This window comes from Salvelinus fontinalis, chromosome 3 (genome assembly GCF_029448725.1).
Source record: "Salvelinus fontinalis isolate EN_2023a chromosome 3, ASM2944872v1, whole genome shotgun sequence".
Taxonomy (NCBI): Eukaryota; Metazoa; Chordata; class Actinopteri; order Salmoniformes; family Salmonidae; genus Salvelinus; species Salvelinus fontinalis.
The window spans coordinates 44801207-44821114 of NC_074667.1; the positions used below are offsets into that span (position 1 = coordinate 44801207).

The 19908-nt window shown below is 43.4% G+C and overlaps 1 protein-coding gene across 4 annotated transcripts in view; it reads left to right on the top strand.

The window, feature by feature from the left end:
- LOC129850032 (immunoglobulin superfamily member 21-like) overlaps positions 1–19908 on the top strand; it is a 302686-nt gene that overhangs the window by 262186 nt on the left and 20592 nt on the right. For all 4 annotated transcript variants that reach the window (XM_055916662.1, XM_055916663.1, XM_055916665.1 and 1 more), the window contains exon 5: positions 8402–8517. In XM_055916662.1, the coding sequence (XP_055772637.1) occupies positions 8402–8517 (116 nt within the window). The remainder of the gene's footprint in view (positions 1–8401; positions 8518–19908) is intronic.

The window sequence follows — 19908 nt, forward strand, 5'->3', positions numbered from 1 at the left end:
GGCTGTGTATACTACTTGCCGACAGTTGGGGAGCTTGTGGCTGTCTAGCTGAGGGCATTTGATGTAGACTCTTTCAAAGACTTCTTTAGGGATTGCTCATATGGTCAGGGGCCAACGGTGGAGAATTAAATGATGGATACTCCACTGCCTCGTCTGAATCTCTTTGGCCTCGTATAACTTTATGGCCCCATTTTTCCCTGCTTGGTCGGTAAATTAGGTGTCATAAAGAAAGCATCTGAACCAGGCATTACAATCACACTGATCAACCAATTTGTCTATGACACACCAGGCACCAGGGAGCCCTAAAGGAGCCGGCAGGCCTGGGCCCTGTAAATTACCCACAAGAGAAGGGGACTAGGCCAGAGGTAAATGGGGGCCAAGTCAAAGCAGATTGCATAGCTTCCTCCAACCCTCCCCACCCGAAAAGAAAAAGAGACTTTAGGGATGAGGGTGCCAGTCAAAGCATTACTGACACTGTGCCGGGTACTGGGTGCCCATCTGCCACTCTACGCTTTACACCAAAAAATCCTTCCCTTTTGTCCCTTCTGAACCCAGCCTTAGAGCCATGCTAGAGAAATCCTCTCTTATGTCCCCCATGTCCTCATTATATGCACAGGGCTCTAAGTCCATGGCTGGTTTTTACCCTCGGAGAGCTGCAGGCACGGGAGAGTGGAGTGACAGTAAAGCTATACACAGCCATGACATATCTTATTGCCTATCGTATGGGACCAGAGGGAGAAAACAGAGCATCTCTCAATTGAGCTTAAATGCGCAAATCGCTCCCTAGTGAAAGAAAGCCTTCCTTTGTAAAAGTTTCTGCACATTTTTGGGGGGAAACTTTGGAAAGTTTTGCTCTGAAGGGCTAAGACTAATCAGTCCAAGGTGGCATATTTAAGAAACAACGGATAAAAAAATTATAATAAGTCTATGGAGCTTTCTTTCTCCGACAGAGACATCTCCACCACGATACGTCCAAACACTGCAGACAGCAGGTAGGACTGGGCTGACAGCAATGAATATCTATAAAACCATATGCACACATGCACTCACAAGCTACTATGTATGTGTGTATGCTGCATTTTCAGCAACGTTTGGTTTGATTAATGGACTTCCTAACTAAGGAACTTGTTCAAAGTGACACAAGCTTTTGTCTGTGTGTGTCATCCTCTTCCTCTTCCTGACAGTCACCAGAGTTGAAGGAGTCCCTCATCCCCTTCCTCCTGCTCCTTGTTCCTGTTTGGTTAGCGGTGGGACAACGCGATAAGAGCTGACAGCTCAGTAATGATGAATGAAAATGAAAGGGACGGGGGGTAAATGTAAATGCTGAAAGCACAATGGAAAAGTGATTAAAAAGCATTTCAGTGTCTTTTATCTCCTGGTACTGCTTTCAAAGGAGCAGTCTTAGGTCTTGGAGCCTCTCGCCAGCACTTATTTCAACGTGTCTCTTACCCCCTAGAGAGGACTTGGCTTTGATTGTTTTTTAGGCTGCCTTCCATCTCCTGCCTTCAATCGTATCCCTTCCAAGTGGGCGACTTCTCAAACTTCTGTAAGCAAGCAGTTTGGCAAAGTCGTCTCCTGTCATTGACTCACTTAGCCCCACTCTATCTAGGCTACATTGTGCTTTCGCATTGAGAGAGTGACTGTCGGTGTGGAGGCGGACTACAGTATATGAGTTTTCTTAGATCTTAAGGGAATAGCAGGTGCCATGTAAAGAACTAGTGTCAGTTATTAGAAAATAGCTTTTGCTGTTTGTTAATCGGTTACAATAGCCAATTACCTGTAACATGAACTCCTGTCTATGCTTCATTGTCTGCTATCGTGATGCTCTCACCATCTAAGCGTCTCCCACACACACGGTGCTGTGAGAATAAATGTATTTCTATAGAGATACATTGGAATATGAATATGTATTTTTGCCTTCCCTTTGACTGTGTTAAGGATGTTATCTCTGAATCTGCGTGAAAGTATAGAGACATTTCTATTTTCTGTATGCCTTACCTCGTTATTGTGTTAGAGGAAGGTCTGACACCAAATGCAAGTATTACGTTGTGTCAGTTTGCTAAATTAATAATGGATACAGCCTTTCTTTTGGGGTCGAAAGTGTTTTCATTCCGGTGGGTTGTTCCCACTGAAAGTTCATCATCAAATTAACATTGTACATTGTCTTTGGATGTCTCACTCCTCCCTCTGTTCCTTTTCATGGCTTCATGGTGGAGTTATATTTAAACCTGCAAGCACAGCTCAATGTTCCTATTCCAGTCTGTTCTGTAGACCAGCAGTGGAGGCATGGTCTTGGGCACGGGGGAATGAAGCGCTTCCCCTCCATTTAGGGTTCACATAGATCTCTCAAATCACCTGCAAATCTCTCTGTGACATACATGCATGATTTATTAGCAGGTAAAAGTAATGTGCATGTATCCAGATTAAATATTCATAGGAATTAAAAGAACTCATGTTTCTAAGTCTGCAATAATAGCTTTACGCAAGGGTTGCATTTTAGCATCAATTGTTACTTAAATTAGATTATATGGAAACTTGGGACATGCTATGGAATGTGGAGACAAAATGATGATCCACTCGAAATTCAGTGTCAATAATAGATCATGTTTAATCACATAATGATACAATATTCAGGCTGCTACTTGGAGTCAGAACGCCCTATACTCTGACAAGTAGATCATTACCATCAATGACAGAGAGCTGTTGAGGTTGATTTGTCAAGAAGGTAATCTGAATGTGATTTTGATCAAGCCACGTAGGACAACGCCTCCAACAATCTCTTGGCAGACCGAAACAAATGAAAGGTCATGCAGACATTTGGACTGATTACTTTTGGACTCTTGAGCAAATGATTAAAAAGTACAATTCCATTAAATAGTTATTACAAAATTATTTTCATTGAAAAGGAGCCAAGAATGACCTAGGGACCTTCTCCTTTTGTCCTTTCTCCCCCAAACCCTGGAGATGTGAACTTGAGACCTGTGCGCTGAGTAAAAGGAGATGTTGGGATGCTGCCTTGTTCGCACAACTGTCTCCAGAGCACTAATTCCCTTAATTATCAGGCCTGGGAGAGAAGTCCCCAGTGAGCTCTGTTAAATGTGGTTCTGCTCCACACACTCTCCAATCCAATTTGCTGTTATTTTTTTAAAGAGAGCAGGGTAATGGTGCTTGAGGGTGTAGAGCAAGAGGGAGGAGGGAGAGGGGGTCTTGGACTGTTAGTGGTATGAACTGTTCTGTAGTTGAGCTGACTGAGAAAGGAAAATAAATGGTTTCCACTTTAATTTTATATTTCTTTAGTGTATAGATGTAGGAGAAAGGGCTGCATCTTTGAAGGCTGGCCTTGGCGGAGCAAATGAATGCAGAGCAGAGTTTTACCATACAAACACTTTCAAATGTAGTGTTTGATAAGATGAATATCCTGGACTTGAGAGCGTCCGTCCTTTGATTCTCCTCCCAGGCCTCCTCTCAAACGTACTCTCAAATATGTCCTTCCCGGCTTTGCCTTTGTATGTAATGCAGTGATAGAGATGGCTACGGAGGCTGTAGCAGTCAGGATGCACAGACACAAAGTAAAGCAGCTCGTGTCACCGCATAGCAATAGAATATGACGCTTTACAGAGAAGAAGCTGTCAAATACATTGACATCCTCTTCAAAGTGTAAAGGATTTTTCTACCCTGGATTTCTTACACAACACAGGGATGTAGTATATTTGTATGAAATCAGTTAATCACTGTTTACATGTGTCTAGGAAACTTAGCTGCTATGAATTTTGCACATGCCACATCTTTTTACATTAAGTAAATATTCTACCATGCAGTAGAGAATCCCAGTTTCATTCTGAAAACGGAAGGTGTGCTGAGGAATTGTGAAATGCAGAAAGAGGTTAACAAATACGTTAGAGCTGATGAGATGGTGAAATGAAGAAAATTCATGATACAAAGTGTGAATCCATAATGTTCCACAAATGGTGCAAGAAACATTGGAATGCAATTGTCACGTTCCTGACCTGTTTTCTGTTAGTTTGTGTATGTGTTAGCTGGTCAGGACGTGAGTTTGGGTGGGCAGTCTATGTTTTCTGTTTCTATGTTGGTTTAAGGGTGACCTGATATGGCTCTCAATTAGAGGCAGGTGGTTTTCATTTCCTCTGATTGAGAGCCATATTAAGGTAGGTGTTTTCACACTGTTTGTTGGTGGGTGATTGTCTCCTGTGTCTGTGTGATGTTACGCCACATGGGACTGTTTCGGTTTTGTTTGTTCGGTTTATGTAGTCTGTTCCTGTTTTCATGCGTTCTTCGTTATACGTAAGTTCTTATGTTCAGGTGCGTCTACGTCGTTTGTTGTTTTGTAGTTATTCAAGTATAGTTCGTTTTCTGTCTATGTCGTGTCTTATTTAAATCAATAAATCATGTCATCATACCTCGCTGCATATTGGTCTTCAGATCCCTCTCTCCTCTCCTCGTCTGAGGAGGAGGAGGATTTAGAGTATCGTTACAGAACCACCCACCAAATTACCAGAACCAAGCAGCGGGGAAAAGGGCAGCGAAAGCAACCACAGAAATCCCAGGATTCATGGACATGGGAGGAGATCTTGAATGGAGAAGGACCCTGGGCACAGGCTGGGGAGTATCGCCGCCCCAAAGCTGAGCTGGAGGAAGCGAGTGCTGAGCGGCGGCGATATGAGGAGGCAGCACGGCAGCGGGACAGGTACGAGAGGCAACCCCAGAATTTTTTTGGGGGGGGGCTAGAGAGGAGTGTGGCTAAGCCAGGTAGCAGACCTGAGCGCACTCCTCGTGCTTATTATAAGCAACGCGTCACTGGTCAGGCACCGTGTTATGCGGTTAAGCGCACGGTGTCGCCAGTGCGTGCCCATAGCCTGGTGCGCTATAGGGCAGCCCCCCGAAAGTGTCAAGTGAGTGTGGGCATCCAGCCGGGGCGTATTGTGCCTGCTCAGCGCGTCTGGTCTCCGGTACGCAGTTTCGGTCCAGGGTATCCTGCGCCGGCTCTGCGTGCTGTGTCTCCGGGGCGCTGGGAGGGTGCAGTGCGTCCTATGCCTACGCTCCGCTCGTACCGGGCAAATGTGGGAGTGGAGCCTAAGGGAGAGGTGCGCGTAGTAGGCACTAGATCTCCAGTGCTCATCCACAGCCCGGTTCAACCTGTGCCTGCACTCTGGAGGGTACGGGCTGGAGTAGTATGCCAGCCTGGGGGAGTGGTGCCAAGGCTGCGCACCAGAGCTCCAGTGCTCCTCCACAGCCCGGTCCTTCAGGTGCCTTTTAACATCAAGCCTCCTGTAGGTCTCTCCAGCCTGGTGGGTCCTGTGGCAGCCCCACGCACCAGGCTGTCTCTCCGTCTCCTTCCTACAGGTGTGCCCGTCTGCCCAGCGGCGCCTGAACTGCCCGTCTGCCCAGCGGCGCCTGAACTGCCCGTCTGCCCAGCGGCGCCTGAACTGCCCGTCTGCCCAGCGGCGCCTGAACTGCCCGTCTGCCCAGCGGCGCCTGAACTGCCCGTCTGCCATGAGCCTGCAAAGCTGCCCGTCTGCCATGGGCCTGCGGAGCTGCCCGTCTGCCAAGAGCCTACAGAGCCGCCCGTCTGCCAAGAGCCTACAGAGCCTTCCGCCAGACCGGAGCCGCCAGAGCCTTCCGCCAGACCGGATCAGCCAGAGCCTTCCGCCAGACCGGATCAGCCAGAGCCTTCCGCCAGACCGGATCAGCCAGAGCCTTCCGCCAGACCGGATCAGCCAGAGCCTTCCGCCAGACCGGATCAGCCAGAGCCTTCCGCCAGACCGGATCAGCCAGAGCCTTCCGCCAGACCGGATCAGCCAGAGCCTTCCGCCAGACCGGATCAGCCAGAGCCTTCCGCCAGACCGGATCAGCCAGAGCCTTCCGCCAGCCAGGATCCGCCAGAGCCAGCCAGCCAGGATCTGCCAGAGTTTATCAGCCGGGACCTGCCCCTTGTCCCGGTGTTGCCCCTTGTCCCGGTGTTGTCCCTCAGTCCGGAGCTGCCGTCCCTCAGTCCGGGGCGGCCCCTAAATCCAGCGGGACCCATGTCTAGGGTTCCCAGTCCAAGGTCGGTGGCGAGGGTCGCCACCTTGAGGAAGACACAGAAGCGGGGATTTATTATGGTGGGATTGGGACAGCGTCCGGAGCCGGAGCCACCACCGTGGTCAGATGCCCACCCAGACCCTCCCCTAGACTTTTGGTGGTGCGTTCGGAGTACGCACCTTGAGGGGGGGGGTTATGTCACGTTCCTGACCTGTTTTCTGTTAGTTTGTGTATGTGTTAGCTGGTCAGGACGTGAGTTTGGGTGGGCAGTCTATGTTTTCTGTTTCTATGTTGGTTTAAGGGTGACCTGATATGGCTCTCAATTAGAGGCAGGTGGTTTTCATTTCCTCTGATTGAGAGCCATATTAAGGTAGGTGTTTTCACACTGTTTGTTGGTGGGTGATTGTCTCCTGTGTCTGTGTGATGTTACGCCACATGGGACTGTTTCGGTTTTGTTTGTTCGGTTTATGTAGTCTGTTCCTGTTTTCATGCGTTCTTCGTTATACGTAAGTTCTTATGTTCAGGTGCGTCTACGTCGTTTGTTGTTTTGTAGTTATTCAAGTATAGTTCGTTTTCTGTCTATGTCGTGTCTTATTTAAATCAATAAATCATGTCATCATACCTCGCTGCATATTGGTCTTCAGATCCCTCTCTCCTCTCCTCGTCTGAGGAGGAGGAGGATTTAGAGTATCGTTACAGCAATGAAATAGAGTATGTAAGGCCAATATCACATCTAACAACTATCTTAATCCTTGAAAGGATTAAACAAACTATTGTTGTGTTTTCAAATCGTGGTTTGTGCATGACAGGTCTTGCTTGTAATCATTTAAAATATTTAATCAAGGCTTACTTCAATATGTATGGCTCATCGTACATATCACAAGGTTTTAGGCATCAACCATGAGGTTAGAATAGAGTCATGATAAACTTCCTGCTCTCAATTTAAAAAGTTGTCAGAGGCAGAGACTTGCCAAGTAGACTTGTGGCTTTGCATCTCATTGAACAAAGCATGTTAATGACCAGTTTTTCTCAATATCCTTCTGTAATGCAATGCAGCCTTTTGCTTTGGTGAAGTCAATGGTGCTCTGGCAGTGGATTACAGCCTCGCTGCTGTACATTTAACGTAAGGCTCTGAGCTCTAGCCGTCTGGGCCTGTGATTCCTCAGAGCTAATCATACCCGTTTCAGACAGACCTCTGTTAGACAGCTAATGGAGTGTTCTAAGGTTAATTTACAGCCATACGTCCCCCATCAATAAGCAATTAAGAGGTGTGGAAACAAGAAGGCACTCAGGCCATCAGACATTTCCCCCCCTTCGTTTTAATCAATGAATCGCTTTGGCATGTCTGCTTGAAACCCCCCAAATAGATTTAGATATGAAAGTTACACATGAAACGTCTCTATTCCCAGGCCAGTATGGCTGATGTAGGATCTTTTTAAGCGTGTCTTATCAATTGAGATATTCATGGTGGAAGTCCCACTGGGCTCTCTTTTAACCCCTCCCCTGGTTTCACACACTCTTTTCCTTTCCTATAAAGGCTCAGAGAAGCCAAACGGACCAGACGTATTCTGCTTCCTCTATGCCGGGTGTGAAGGCAAATTCAGGAAATGTTTTATGTGATAATATAGCAGGCAGAATATCTAATGCCAGCCTTGAGGATGCAGCAACTGGGAAAGTCTGAAACATTCAGAGTAGCAAGGAAATTTAGATGTCTTACACTTTTTTCTATCTTTCATCCTCCTCAACTGATGTCGTCACTGTGACCGCCATCTGCATTTTCATATTGTTCATCCATTTATTCAACTCACCCTCTTTTCACACTCCTGGTCATCCACTCCTATATCTCCCTTGATTGGTTTATTATTGATCTACACATTCAGTGAGGGACCGCTATTTGAGGAATTTGCTTTCAAAAGACCAGCACTAGTGTAGTGTAACATGGATTGCATGTTAAGCATCTGAATTTATGTGAAGGGGCTATATTTTCTGTTCACTCAGCTTAACTCCCATTGCTCTTCTCTGCTGTAAAGTGGTGCTCACATGTTTTCCTATTTCTGTGACATGCTTGTAGGTTTCCCTTGAGAGAGCCAGGCAATAGGCTGCTAATACTGTATGATATGCATGAGCTCTGCTCCATATCTTTAACCAGCCCCATTAGACTGGCATGAAACCCAGGGGATCCTGAACACAGCATAGGGCCCTGGCCAACAGCCCTGCTTTATGACACAAACAATCCTGAGCACACAGTGTGAAGGATAATGAGTTTAACGTGTATAATAGTTGTATAATTAGTCATTTTTAGTACACCTGCGTATTACCTGTCATGTGTTGTTGTCTAACCTGTCCCTTTCTCTTTCCAAAGCTCCTCCAAACAACATCTCAGTTTCGGCAGAGAACTGTCCAGCTCCATTCAGCCGGTACCAGGCCCAGAACTTCACTCTACTGTGCACTGCAAAGGGAGGCAAACCTGCCCCTTCGGTGAGTCACACATTTATGCACTTGAACATGCTGTTCAGTGCATATACAGTGCAGTATATAGGACAAAACACGCTGTTAACAATATTAATGTACACATGAAAGGTTCCAGTCATGTGTAGGCCACTGCATGTATAAATAATCTCTTCAATCATCCCCTTCTACAACTAGTCCACTGCTGTATTTTGTGGATAAAGACTTGTACATAATTGTTCATTGTTTTCTGAAAGGTATTGTTGAAAAGATAGGAGGTGAAGTACACTCAACAAAAACGCAACATGCAACAATTTCAAAGATTTTACTGAGTTATAGTTCATATAAGGAAATCAGTTAGTTGAAATGAATTTATTAGGCCCTAATCTATGGATTTCACATGACTGGAAATACAGATATGCATCTGTTGGTCACAGATACCTTAAAAAAAAGGCAGGGGCGTGGATCAGAAAACCAGTCAGTATCTGGTATGACCACCATTTGCCTCATGCAGCGTGACACATCTCCTTCAAATAGAGTTTATCAGGCTGTTGATTTTTGCCTGTGGAATGTTGTCCCACTCCTCTTCAATGGCTGTGCGAAGTTGCTGGATATTAGCGGGAAATGGAACACGCTGTCGTTCACGTCCATCCAGAGCATTTATTAACATGTCTGGTGAGTATGCAGGCCACTATCATGCGGAAACATGAGGTGATGAGTGGCATGACAATGGCACTCCGTATCTCGTCACGTTATCTCTGTGCATATTGCCATCTGTGCATATTGCCATATAACCCCACCGCCACCATAGGGCACTCGGTTCACAACATTGACATCAGCAAACCGCTCGCCCACACGATACCATACACGCTGTCTGCCATTTGCCAGGTACAGTTGAAATGGGGATTCATCCATGAAGAGCACACTTCTCCAGTGTGCAAGTGGCCATCGAAGGTGAGTATTTGCCCACTGAAGTCAGTTACGATGCCAAACTGCAGTCAGGTCAAGACCCTGGTGAGGATGATGAGCACGCAGATGAGCTTCCCTGAGACAGTTTGTGCAGAAATTCTTGGGTTGTGCAAACCCACAGTTTCATCAGCTGTCCGTGTGGCTGGTCTCAGACGAAGAAGCCGGATGTGGAGGTCCTGGGCTGGCATGGTTACACGTGGTCTGCGTTTGTGAGGCCGGTTGGACGTACTGCCAAATACTCTAAAGCGAAGTTGGAGGTGGCTTATGGTAGAGAAATTAACATAAAAATCTCTGGCAACAGCTCTGGTGGACATTCCTGCAGTCAGCATGCCAATTGCACGCTTCTTCAAAACTTGAGCCATCTGTGGCATTGTGTTGTGTGACATAACTGCACATTTTAGAGTGTCCTTTTATTATCCCCAGCACAAGGTGCACCTGTGTAATGATCATGCTGTTTAATCAGCTTCTTGATAAGTCACACCTGTCAGGTGGATGGATTATCTTGACGAAGGAGAAATGCTCACTTACAGGGATTTAAACACATTTCTGCACAACATTTGAGAGAAATACGTTTTTTGTGCATATGGAACATTTCTGGGATGTTTTATTTCAGCTCATGGAACATGGGACAAACACTTTACATGTTGCGTTTATATTTTTGTTCTGTGTAGTTGTAGAAGGGGATGATTGAAGAAATTATTTTATATGGAAGAGTTTGACTTGTGAATCATAATTTATATAAATACACCAGGCAATGTAATCATTATAGAGATTATTAAAAAAAATCAAACATGGACATACGGGTAGACCTAGTTTGGATCATTAATCTTATCACAAAGTGACTAATTAGTAATGATTGTACCAGGATTTTCCATTAGACACCCTGCTATTCCCTAAACTTTTTGAGATAGCAGACAAGGTAGTAGAGATAGCTGAAGCCACATGCTTCTCTGTCTTCTGGCCTATGAGCCTACGAACACTGCTTGAGTGGCGCCACTCGCTGTTCGTCCCCACTGGGCCATTAATCATTTAATTAGGAACCCAGTGAGAGGTGAATACAAGGTGAACATGATTTCCGTCTCTCAGGTACTGACTGACCACCTATATAAAGCCCCATGAGTGCGTTCCATGGCCTGCCTGGCACTCTGCTATAATGATCCCACAGCTGGTTTTAAGTCATTACAGTCCTGCTCTGCTGGACTTCTCTCCCAACCTTGAAGGAGGAAATGAGATAGATCTGAAAGACCATCTCTCTAAATATATGTATGCCTGTAGTCTTTCCATTAGACTCCCTGAGTAGCTCTGGTCATGCAGAGAATTAACTCATGCAGTGGGGTAGTCATTTGGTTTCAAAGATGGGTGTCAGTGGATCTGGTCAGGAGTTTATGACTCATCAAATTACTGATGATTCTACGAGTGGATTTGGTCAGACTGTAATCTTCTGTCTAAATACATATAGAAGGTAATATAGAGGCTACATGTTACATAAGGAGACAGATTGTGGTGACGGCCCTGCGATAGACTAGTGTCCTGTCCAGGGTTTATACTTGTACATCTAGCTGCCTCACACTAGAGGCTTTCACGAAATGGACCTGGGGCCTTCCCATCCGGACCCGATATGCATGAATAGATTTTTTAAATATAGATAACCGTTCCTAACGGATCCGAGGACAACTAGACACGATCTGAGCCGAGCGAGGGAAGCAGCAGAAAAGTAAATTCTATAAGCTACTTTATTAACCGGAGCTGATAAAGCGCGAGGGACTGGAGGTACAGAGAGGTAACGCTCTAGCAGGGACCGTGCTGTGTGTGTAGGCTTCGGTGAGTGTGAGCGAGTGAGACAGAATGGGGAACAGGGAGGAGGGAGAGACGAGGGATAGCAACCAACCATGCCGACTCGCGCTATAGTAGAATAATAGCTGCCAAAAGTAGATTATTTTTCATCCAATATGATTAGGTAGTACCTGTCTTGACTGCATCAAACCGAGAGAAGCTAGTTAAGCTAGCTAGCTAGGCTAATTGAGGCTGCATGCGCTTTCTTGTCCTACACAGTTACAAACAACAACAACTTCATTCAGAATATAAAGTAGCAGCCTACCTGTTAACTCTTGGTCGTTGTAGCCTATCCTTCTCCTTTAACTTTTAATTCCATAATTGTTTTACCTTTCTGCTCTCCTTTGTAGCTGACGTGTTAAAAGCTCTGTGGCAAATATGGCAATTATTATAGAAGACTATTGGATGATTCACAGAGAGGGGTTCGTTATTAAGGCTTGCTAGCTATTCCGGTAGACTTCCAGTCATTACGCTAATGCTAGTTTGCAATGGCAGTTGAAATTACCTTCATAAAGTGTCCTTCAAACTTCACGAAGAGACATACAAATGGTGTCTATGAGTTAATCTGACTCTTGGTAATTAGAAAAAGGGCTTAATTTACTAAATCTTTCACTATATACACTTAATACATTTTGATATGGCCTAACAGAACCCCTAAAACCTCTTGAGGTCATTTTGACCCTTCAATATTGCCGTGACGTTGTATTAGTTAATGTGACGAGTGTTGCTCATCGAATGATTACAAGTTTCTAATTACGTGATTAACTGAATCAAGCAATTATTAACTCATTAACCTGGGGCACCATGGGAAAACTAGTTTTTATTGAGTTTATATTTCCTAAATTAACTCAAAGAATATCAGAATTTTGATTTTACAACAGCCGCTAATTAACCAGTTGCCTCTAACAATCTCGTTCTGAACGTCGTATAGCCCGGGAATCTGCACGGACCGGAGTCTCACTAATGAATTCGTACCACACCAATCTTAGTTTAATATTTATTTACTAAAAAGCTAAAATGATGATAAAAGATACACATACACAAAAACACATTCGAGGCTATTGATTAGAACTTAGTATAACGGGCCAACACACTATGGCGCGTGTTACCAAAAATGGGGATTTAAAAAAAAAAAGAGAAAGAGAGAAAGTACACAAGATGAATATACATTTGGGTGAAATTGGTAGCTATGCTTATTCTAACCCTAGCCTTGTCCCAAACTGTCGCTCTTATGGGTCAGAATGTAATGATGTAATTACGTGTGGAAGGTCTCCGTGAATTTCCCGCGTGGACCGTTCAGGCTGCTCAATGACGCACTACTCCTGCGCACCTCTCTAGTTGTCCTCACGATGTCAGTGTCCTTTTTGGCTTACTGGCCTGTTCCCTTGCCCTTGCTCTGGAAGGGATCTTCGGAGGACAAAAAGCTCTGTAGCTCAGAGCTCACAGCGTAGGAATAAAACAGTGTAGATACCACGATTCGATGGGGAGTGGAGGCTAGGTGGTTCGGCTTGAATTCACCCGCTTAGACACTGCTACTCATCCGTAGCTTGGGTAGAAAAAGATTTCTTTGTCTTCAAACTTGTTTTGGGTTCATTGACCTTTTAGACCTTTGGCTGCAGCTTGGGTCACTTAGTCTAATCTGTTAATTCTTCACTCACATGTTTTATACCCTCGGGTCAGAAGTGGGCGCAACCGCCTTCAGGGCAATTCTCTGGGCGAACCAAGTTTAAGGGGCAAGGTATAGATTTTACTCAAATCCAATTTTAGACAATTAACTTCACATTTCATCTTTACCGAAACATTCTCTTTGATTTGGACATTTTCCACACAACGTACAATGTATAAACATCAAGCATATACGAGGAAAACTCTTAACGTTACAATGTTTTCATAATAACGTCATCTATTAACCTTTAATAACAAAACAAAAATGACATACATTTTCATATTCCATCTATCGTCATGACCACCATTGTAGTTGACGGAAACCATTGTTCCAAAGTCCCTTTATTGCATGTTTAAAGTTCTGAGGCTGGTTCTCCATAGTGAGAGGGACAAAGGAATGTTGTCTGTGGCCTCAGAATTACCATGGGCGTGAGGGGTCATAAAACCCCCACATCTTCAGACCCCTAGATCTCTCCTCCTCTGTTGGGGGTGAGAGATAATCTGTAGGGTTGTGGTCTCCTGTAACCTGACCTGAACAGGACAGTCATGACAATATCATTCAATAGCATGTTTTAACCGTTTAACTGATAGGCTGTGTGAAATTAGACAAAAGGATTATGTAGTCCCATCTCAACTGTTCAACTGTTCTGCTTGCGGCTATGGAACCCTGACCTGTTCACCGGACATGCTACTTGTCCCAGACCTGCAGTTTTCAACTCTCTAGAGACAGCAGGAGCTGTACTCTCAATGATCGGCTATGAAAAGCCAACTGACATTTACTCCTGGGGTGCTGACTTGTTGCACCCTCGACAACTACTGTGATTATTATTATTTGACCATGCTGGTAATTTATGAACATTTTAACATCTTGGCCATGTTCTGTTATAATCTTCACCCGGCACAGCCAGAAGAGGACTGGCCACCCCTCATAGCCTTGTTCCTCTCTAGGTTTCTTCCTAGGTTTTGGCCTTTCTGGGGAGTTTTAGGCTGGGTTTCTGTACAGCACTTTGAGATATCAGCTGATGGAAGAAGGGCTATATAAATACATTTGATTTGATTTGATTTAGAAAATAAATAATGACTAAACCAGCATGATCAGGGACTCAATTCAAAAACACTTAGAGGTGCAAGCATTAAATTCATGTTAGGTTATGTGAGGTAACAAAAGAAGCAGCCTTTCTGGATGAAGATTGAGTGGTAGGAGTGGGCAGTTTAGATTTATGATTAAGAAACTGGTTGACAAGGAGAGTTTTCTCCAAGGAAATGGAACAAGTAACTGTATATTTGCATGAAGTACTAAATGAAAGTGTGTCTGCGTTTGTAACATGACCATGCTATGATTCTAAATATCAGAGGATACAGTACTTTTGTTGACTCCAGAAGAAGTTGTAATGCCTCTGTGGAGAGCTAATCACCCTGCCAGAGTTGCCCAGTGCTGTAGGACTAAATCAAAACCCAGTAAACAAATTCTGACAGTGTTCACAGATATATTTCATAACAGGAGTGCCTCTCGACTCCCCAATCCTGCACATTTCTCTTTTTCATCTCCTTGGAGATATAGTGCTGTGGTCCTTAACCAGTGGAGGAAAACATTAATAAATAAAAAAGTTAAGTCAGAAGAAATCGTTTTGGATTTATTTCAAGAGACACTCGCCAGCATAGTATATCCCATGTTTGCAGACTTCTTATTTGCTTATTATGTGTACATTATAAACTAACCATGGCAATATAATAGCAAAAAATATCGGACCTAACCTAAAATACGTATACACCATACTACATAGTGCTTCATCAACCAGTAGTTTTTATTTGTAACATGTCATTAACCAAAGTATAGAGCACAATGGCAGTGTATTCTCGTTATGTCATTAATTGTTGTTATTTGAAGTTATGGTATTATGAAACCCCATTAGTAGCTGTATAAGGATCTGCTCCAGCAGCACTACTGTATTGGCCTGGGTTTTGTGAATGCAACTTCAAACGCCATTCTGCCTTTTGATGAAACGCATTTGCTCTTTGTCAGTGCTGTTGCCTGGGAGCTTGTTACAAAATGAGCTGTTGTGGGCTCTGTTTGCTATTTTCCCAGTCTTAAATGCATTTCTAAATCTTTAGCAACGCATGTTCTGTGTTTATACATACACCATTTAACAGAGGTCAACAGTGTTTTGGTTACTATACAGACTTTCACATTGCAGCTTATGTGATCAGCCGTCATTTGTTTCTGGGTGGGAGTTTTTTAGGTTAGCTTGTAAGCGTAATCAATGGCTGCTATGTCATACAAGAGCTGTGCACTGGGTTGTGAACATCCATTCCTTTCTTTCACCAGTTATTCAGCAGAAAGATGAATTTGTCTGCTTTGAAGAAATCATACAAGCAACAAGAGTGTTGTTGTTTCGCTAGGTACTGTAAAAAGTGTGTCATCTTCAATTTTAGATACTTTTAATGAGCCAATCATATAGCATTAATAGTTAGCTTGTGACAGGCATTACAGCATCCGCAGAGCACAAGTAACTACTGATTGAAAAGAGGAAGGATAATGACAGCTAATTATGAGAGATGATTAAGTCATGGCTACTATTGTTTAATCTCTCTCTCTCTCTCTCTCTCTCTCTCTGAGTCACACTGTCACCATGTACATTATTGCCTTGTCCCTCTGATTGTGTCAACATTAAGGTGTATTTGGGCCATTGGGGGAAGAGAAAGGGTTATTGTTACGCTTCCAAATGAGCTTTGGAATCAAGGTGTTAGGGCGAAGGGGTTAAGGCTGGCAGTATCTGAAGTGCAGGTGCTTTTCATCACTGTCTATTCACAGGCGGATTGCAGAGCCTACCTCGTGCCGCACCAGCTTAATTTCGCTAACACCAAGGCATTGTGCTTGGGCGGGCGTTCAGAATTACATCTTTGTTTGTTTGTCGAAGCTCTCTCGAATCCAAATGAAGCTGGTGGTGTGTGCTCTGGCTCCATTGTCTGAACACATTGGACCCTGATGCATTTGGGGATGTAGAACAGAGGCGTGATTGATAATCACTTTATTCCACTATAAAGGACCATGCATAAAGACCACTGAAAACCACAAATAGCTTCTCATTACAACACAGCTACCACTGCCCACTGTCTAAATTACAGCCAGCAGCAAGACTCATATGCAGACACCAAAAGAAGTAGCCAGCCTAAAGACATCTCTATAACAATGGGGCTTTCATTGCCTCTAGTATGCTGATTAAAGTGGCAATAACAAACAAATTAAAAGCTAAGGGATGGGGCTGGAGAAATGTAAAGACTCAAATTCCTAAACAGATGATAGTTTTGAGGCTATATAGTGTTTGTTTACATTTACTTTGTTTACAAACATTGGAGAAAAACAAGCTTATATTTTGAGTTCTGATGGGCTCATGGGGTATTTATAGGTTATAGTCTTCAATAATCAATGGATACATATCATTATTTTAAGTCAAAATGGACATAGCTGGTTGCCCCTTTAAGCCTAGTGAAAACGTGAGGATTAGGTATTTCAGGTAAGTGGATCAGTTTGACTATCAGGATGAATATCAGGATATCAATTTCAATTTCTTTTACCGAAAGTGTATTCACAAATTGAGGAGGAAAATTCAATTGATCAGTGTATTTTTGTCATAATGTGAGAGGATTTCATAATCCATGAAATGTAACAAACGGTATTCTTCCCATTTTAAGTTATGCATAGTAAACTAATACAATACTGACTAATTACTATTCAATGATTTAACTTACTTTTAAAGCGTTCTATCTTCCAGAAAGTACTGACTATCATGTATATACAGTGGGGTCCATATTCATTGGCACCCTTAATAAAGCTAAGCAAAAAATACATGGATCTTCCAGCAAGAGAATAATCTCAAGCACTAATCAAAATCCAAAAAGAAGTGGTTATTTGACCACAAAATCAACATTTTGCAATGGCCATCTCAGTCTCCGGACTTGAACCCCATTGAAAACCTGTGGTTTGTTTGTTTGTTTTGAAGAGGGCAGTCCATAAATGCAGATGAAGGATATCAAGGATCTGGAAAGATTGTGTATGGAGGAATGGTCTAAGAGCCTTCCAAACGTGTTCTCCAATCTCATAAAACATTTTAGAATGTCGTTATCCTCGCAAGTGGAGGGTGCTAGACTATTGAAAACAGGGGTGCCAATAATTTTGACCCCAAACTTTTTTCAATAATATTTTTTACAAAATCTCTCCCTCATCATCTTTATCAAGGGATCCAATAATTCCGGACCCCACTGTATGTGTATGAATGATCCTGAATTATTGAGTAGTAACATAAAGTACTATATAAAATGATAATGGGATTATATAGACATCCACAATGATGGTCTCTCACTGACACCTGAGGTCCATATGATGCAACTCTTCCAGACCTTACACAAGATATCCTTTTACTGGTTTGAATAACATGCAATGATTCTTTGAGTACAAAACAACCTCAAAGCAACAGTTTTCTCTGTCAAAATGTATTTCTAAAGAAAACAGTAAATAAATCAATTGCACAGTAGAATTGTATGAATCCTTCTGACTTACAATTGGTACAGCACTCACTTCATTGTTTGGGAAAGTAGGAGAGATAGTGCCCCACACTGGTCAGCAGTGCATACAACAGATGGGACTGCACCAAATGTGCCACTGCTTCTGCAAATCTTGAGATGTTTTTCTAAATATGAAGGACACATCCTAGAGCTTGATTTTGTTATATGTTCTGGATAAAACAAGGTGCTTTGTGGATTCAAGCTTTTTCAAATGTCAAGGCAGCCATTCATCCTGGACTCCCTGGACAGACGGTTGGTATTTTACGTAAACCTCCAATAATTTTGATGATACATTTGGTATGGTTACTAAAGACCGAAGGTTACATAGCCCTTTCCACTCACAGCCCTTGTCATCCCATATACAGGTTCAAAATCATACAAGAAAACGGTGCACTTCACATTTCCTTATTTTAAAACTCATGTAATTTACAGTATTAACGTTTATGATTGAGATGTTTGATCCACAGTTACAAGGATGACATGCGTTATACCCTGGATTATCCTGAACAGAGTTACCTATGTTTTTTGCTGCGGAACAAGCGCTTAAATGCACTCATGACTCCATTCTATGCGCAGAAAAATTACAATCTGTTTGTCTGAAGTGCCTTTTGAAAGTCTAACACCGTAAGATCATATTTTATATCTTATCTAGCCATGTTGGCAATAAAATACGTTTTCGAATGATGCCCACCTGACCCAGATTGTGATTTCTAATGGTACGTTTACAGTAATTGTGTGATGGTGGGGACGCAGGGCTGTGTTCCAAACAAAAACCTAAAAACGTGCTTGCTTCAGTTCCTCAATGGCAAAGCTAAGAGTGCTCAAAAAAATCATCTTGCTCAGCCTCCGAACGCAAGGCACTACAGAGGGTAGTGCTTACGGCCCAGTACATCACTGGGGCTAAGCTGCCTGCCATCCAGGACCTCTACACCAAGCGGTGTCAGAGGAAGGCCTTAAAAATTGTCAAAGACCCCAGCCACCCCAGTCATAGACTGTTTTCTCTACTACTGCATGGCAAGCGGTACCGGAGTGCCAAATCTAGGACAAAAAGGCTTCTCAACAGTTTTTACCCCCAAGGCATAAGACTCCTGAACAGGACTATATGCATTGTGTGCCCCCCTCAACCCCTCTTTTACGCTGCTGCTACTCTCCGTTTATCATATATGCATAGTAACTTTAACCATACATTCATGTACATACTACTTCAATTGGGCTGACCAACCAGTGCTCCCGCACATTGGCTAACCGGGCTATCTGCATTGTGTCCCGCCAACCCCTCTTTTACGCTACTGCTACTCTCTGTTCATCATATATGCATAGTCACTTTAACCATATCTACATGTACATACTACCTCAATTAGCCTGACTAACCGGTGTCTGCATATAGCCTTGCTACTGTATATAGCCTCACTACTGTTATTTTTCACTGTTTTTTTCTTTTATTTTTTTTCTTTACTTACCTGTTGTTCACCTAATACATTTTTTCACTATTGGTTAGAGCCTGTAAGTAAGCATTTCACTGTATTTGTATTTCACTGTTGTATTCGGCACACGTGACAAATAAACTTTGATTTGATTTGATTAGTCCTGTATTGACTCTTTGCCTGTTTGATGGTTCGTCGGAGGGCATAGCAGGATTTCTTATAAGCTTCCGGGTTAGAGTCCCACTCCTTGAAAACGGCAGCTCTACTACCCTTTAGCTCAGTATGAATGTTGCCTGTAATCCGTGGCTTCTGGTTGGGGTATGTACTGTGCATACAGTCACTGTGGGGACGACATCCTCTATGCACTTATTGATAAAGCCAGTGACTGATGTGGTGTACTCCTCAATGCCATCGGAAGAATCCCGGAACATGTTCCATTCTGTGCTAGCAAAACAGTCCTGTAGTTCAGCATCTGCTTCATCTGACCACTTTTCTATAGACCGAGTCACTGGTGCTTCCTGCTTATATTTTGGCTTGTAAACAGGAATCAGAAGGATAGAGTAATGGTCAGATTTGTCAAATGGAGGGCGAGGGAGAGCTTTGTATGCGTCTCTGTGTGTGGAATAGAGGTGGTCTGGAATTTGTTTACCTCTGGTTGCCCATTAAACATGTTGATATAAATTCGGTAAAACTGATTTAAGTTTCCCTGCGTTAAAGTCACCGGCCACTAGGAACGGCGCCTCTGGATGAACGTTTTCCTGTTTGCTTAAGGCGGAATACAGTTCATTGAGTGCGGTTTTAGTTCCAACCTTGCTCTGTGGTGGTATATATACAGCTACGAAAAAAAAACGGATGAAAACTCTCTGGGTAAAAAGTGTGGTCTGCAGCTTATCATAAGATACTCCACCTCAGGCGAACAAAACTTTGAGACTTCCTTAGATATCGTGCACCAACTGTTGTTTACATA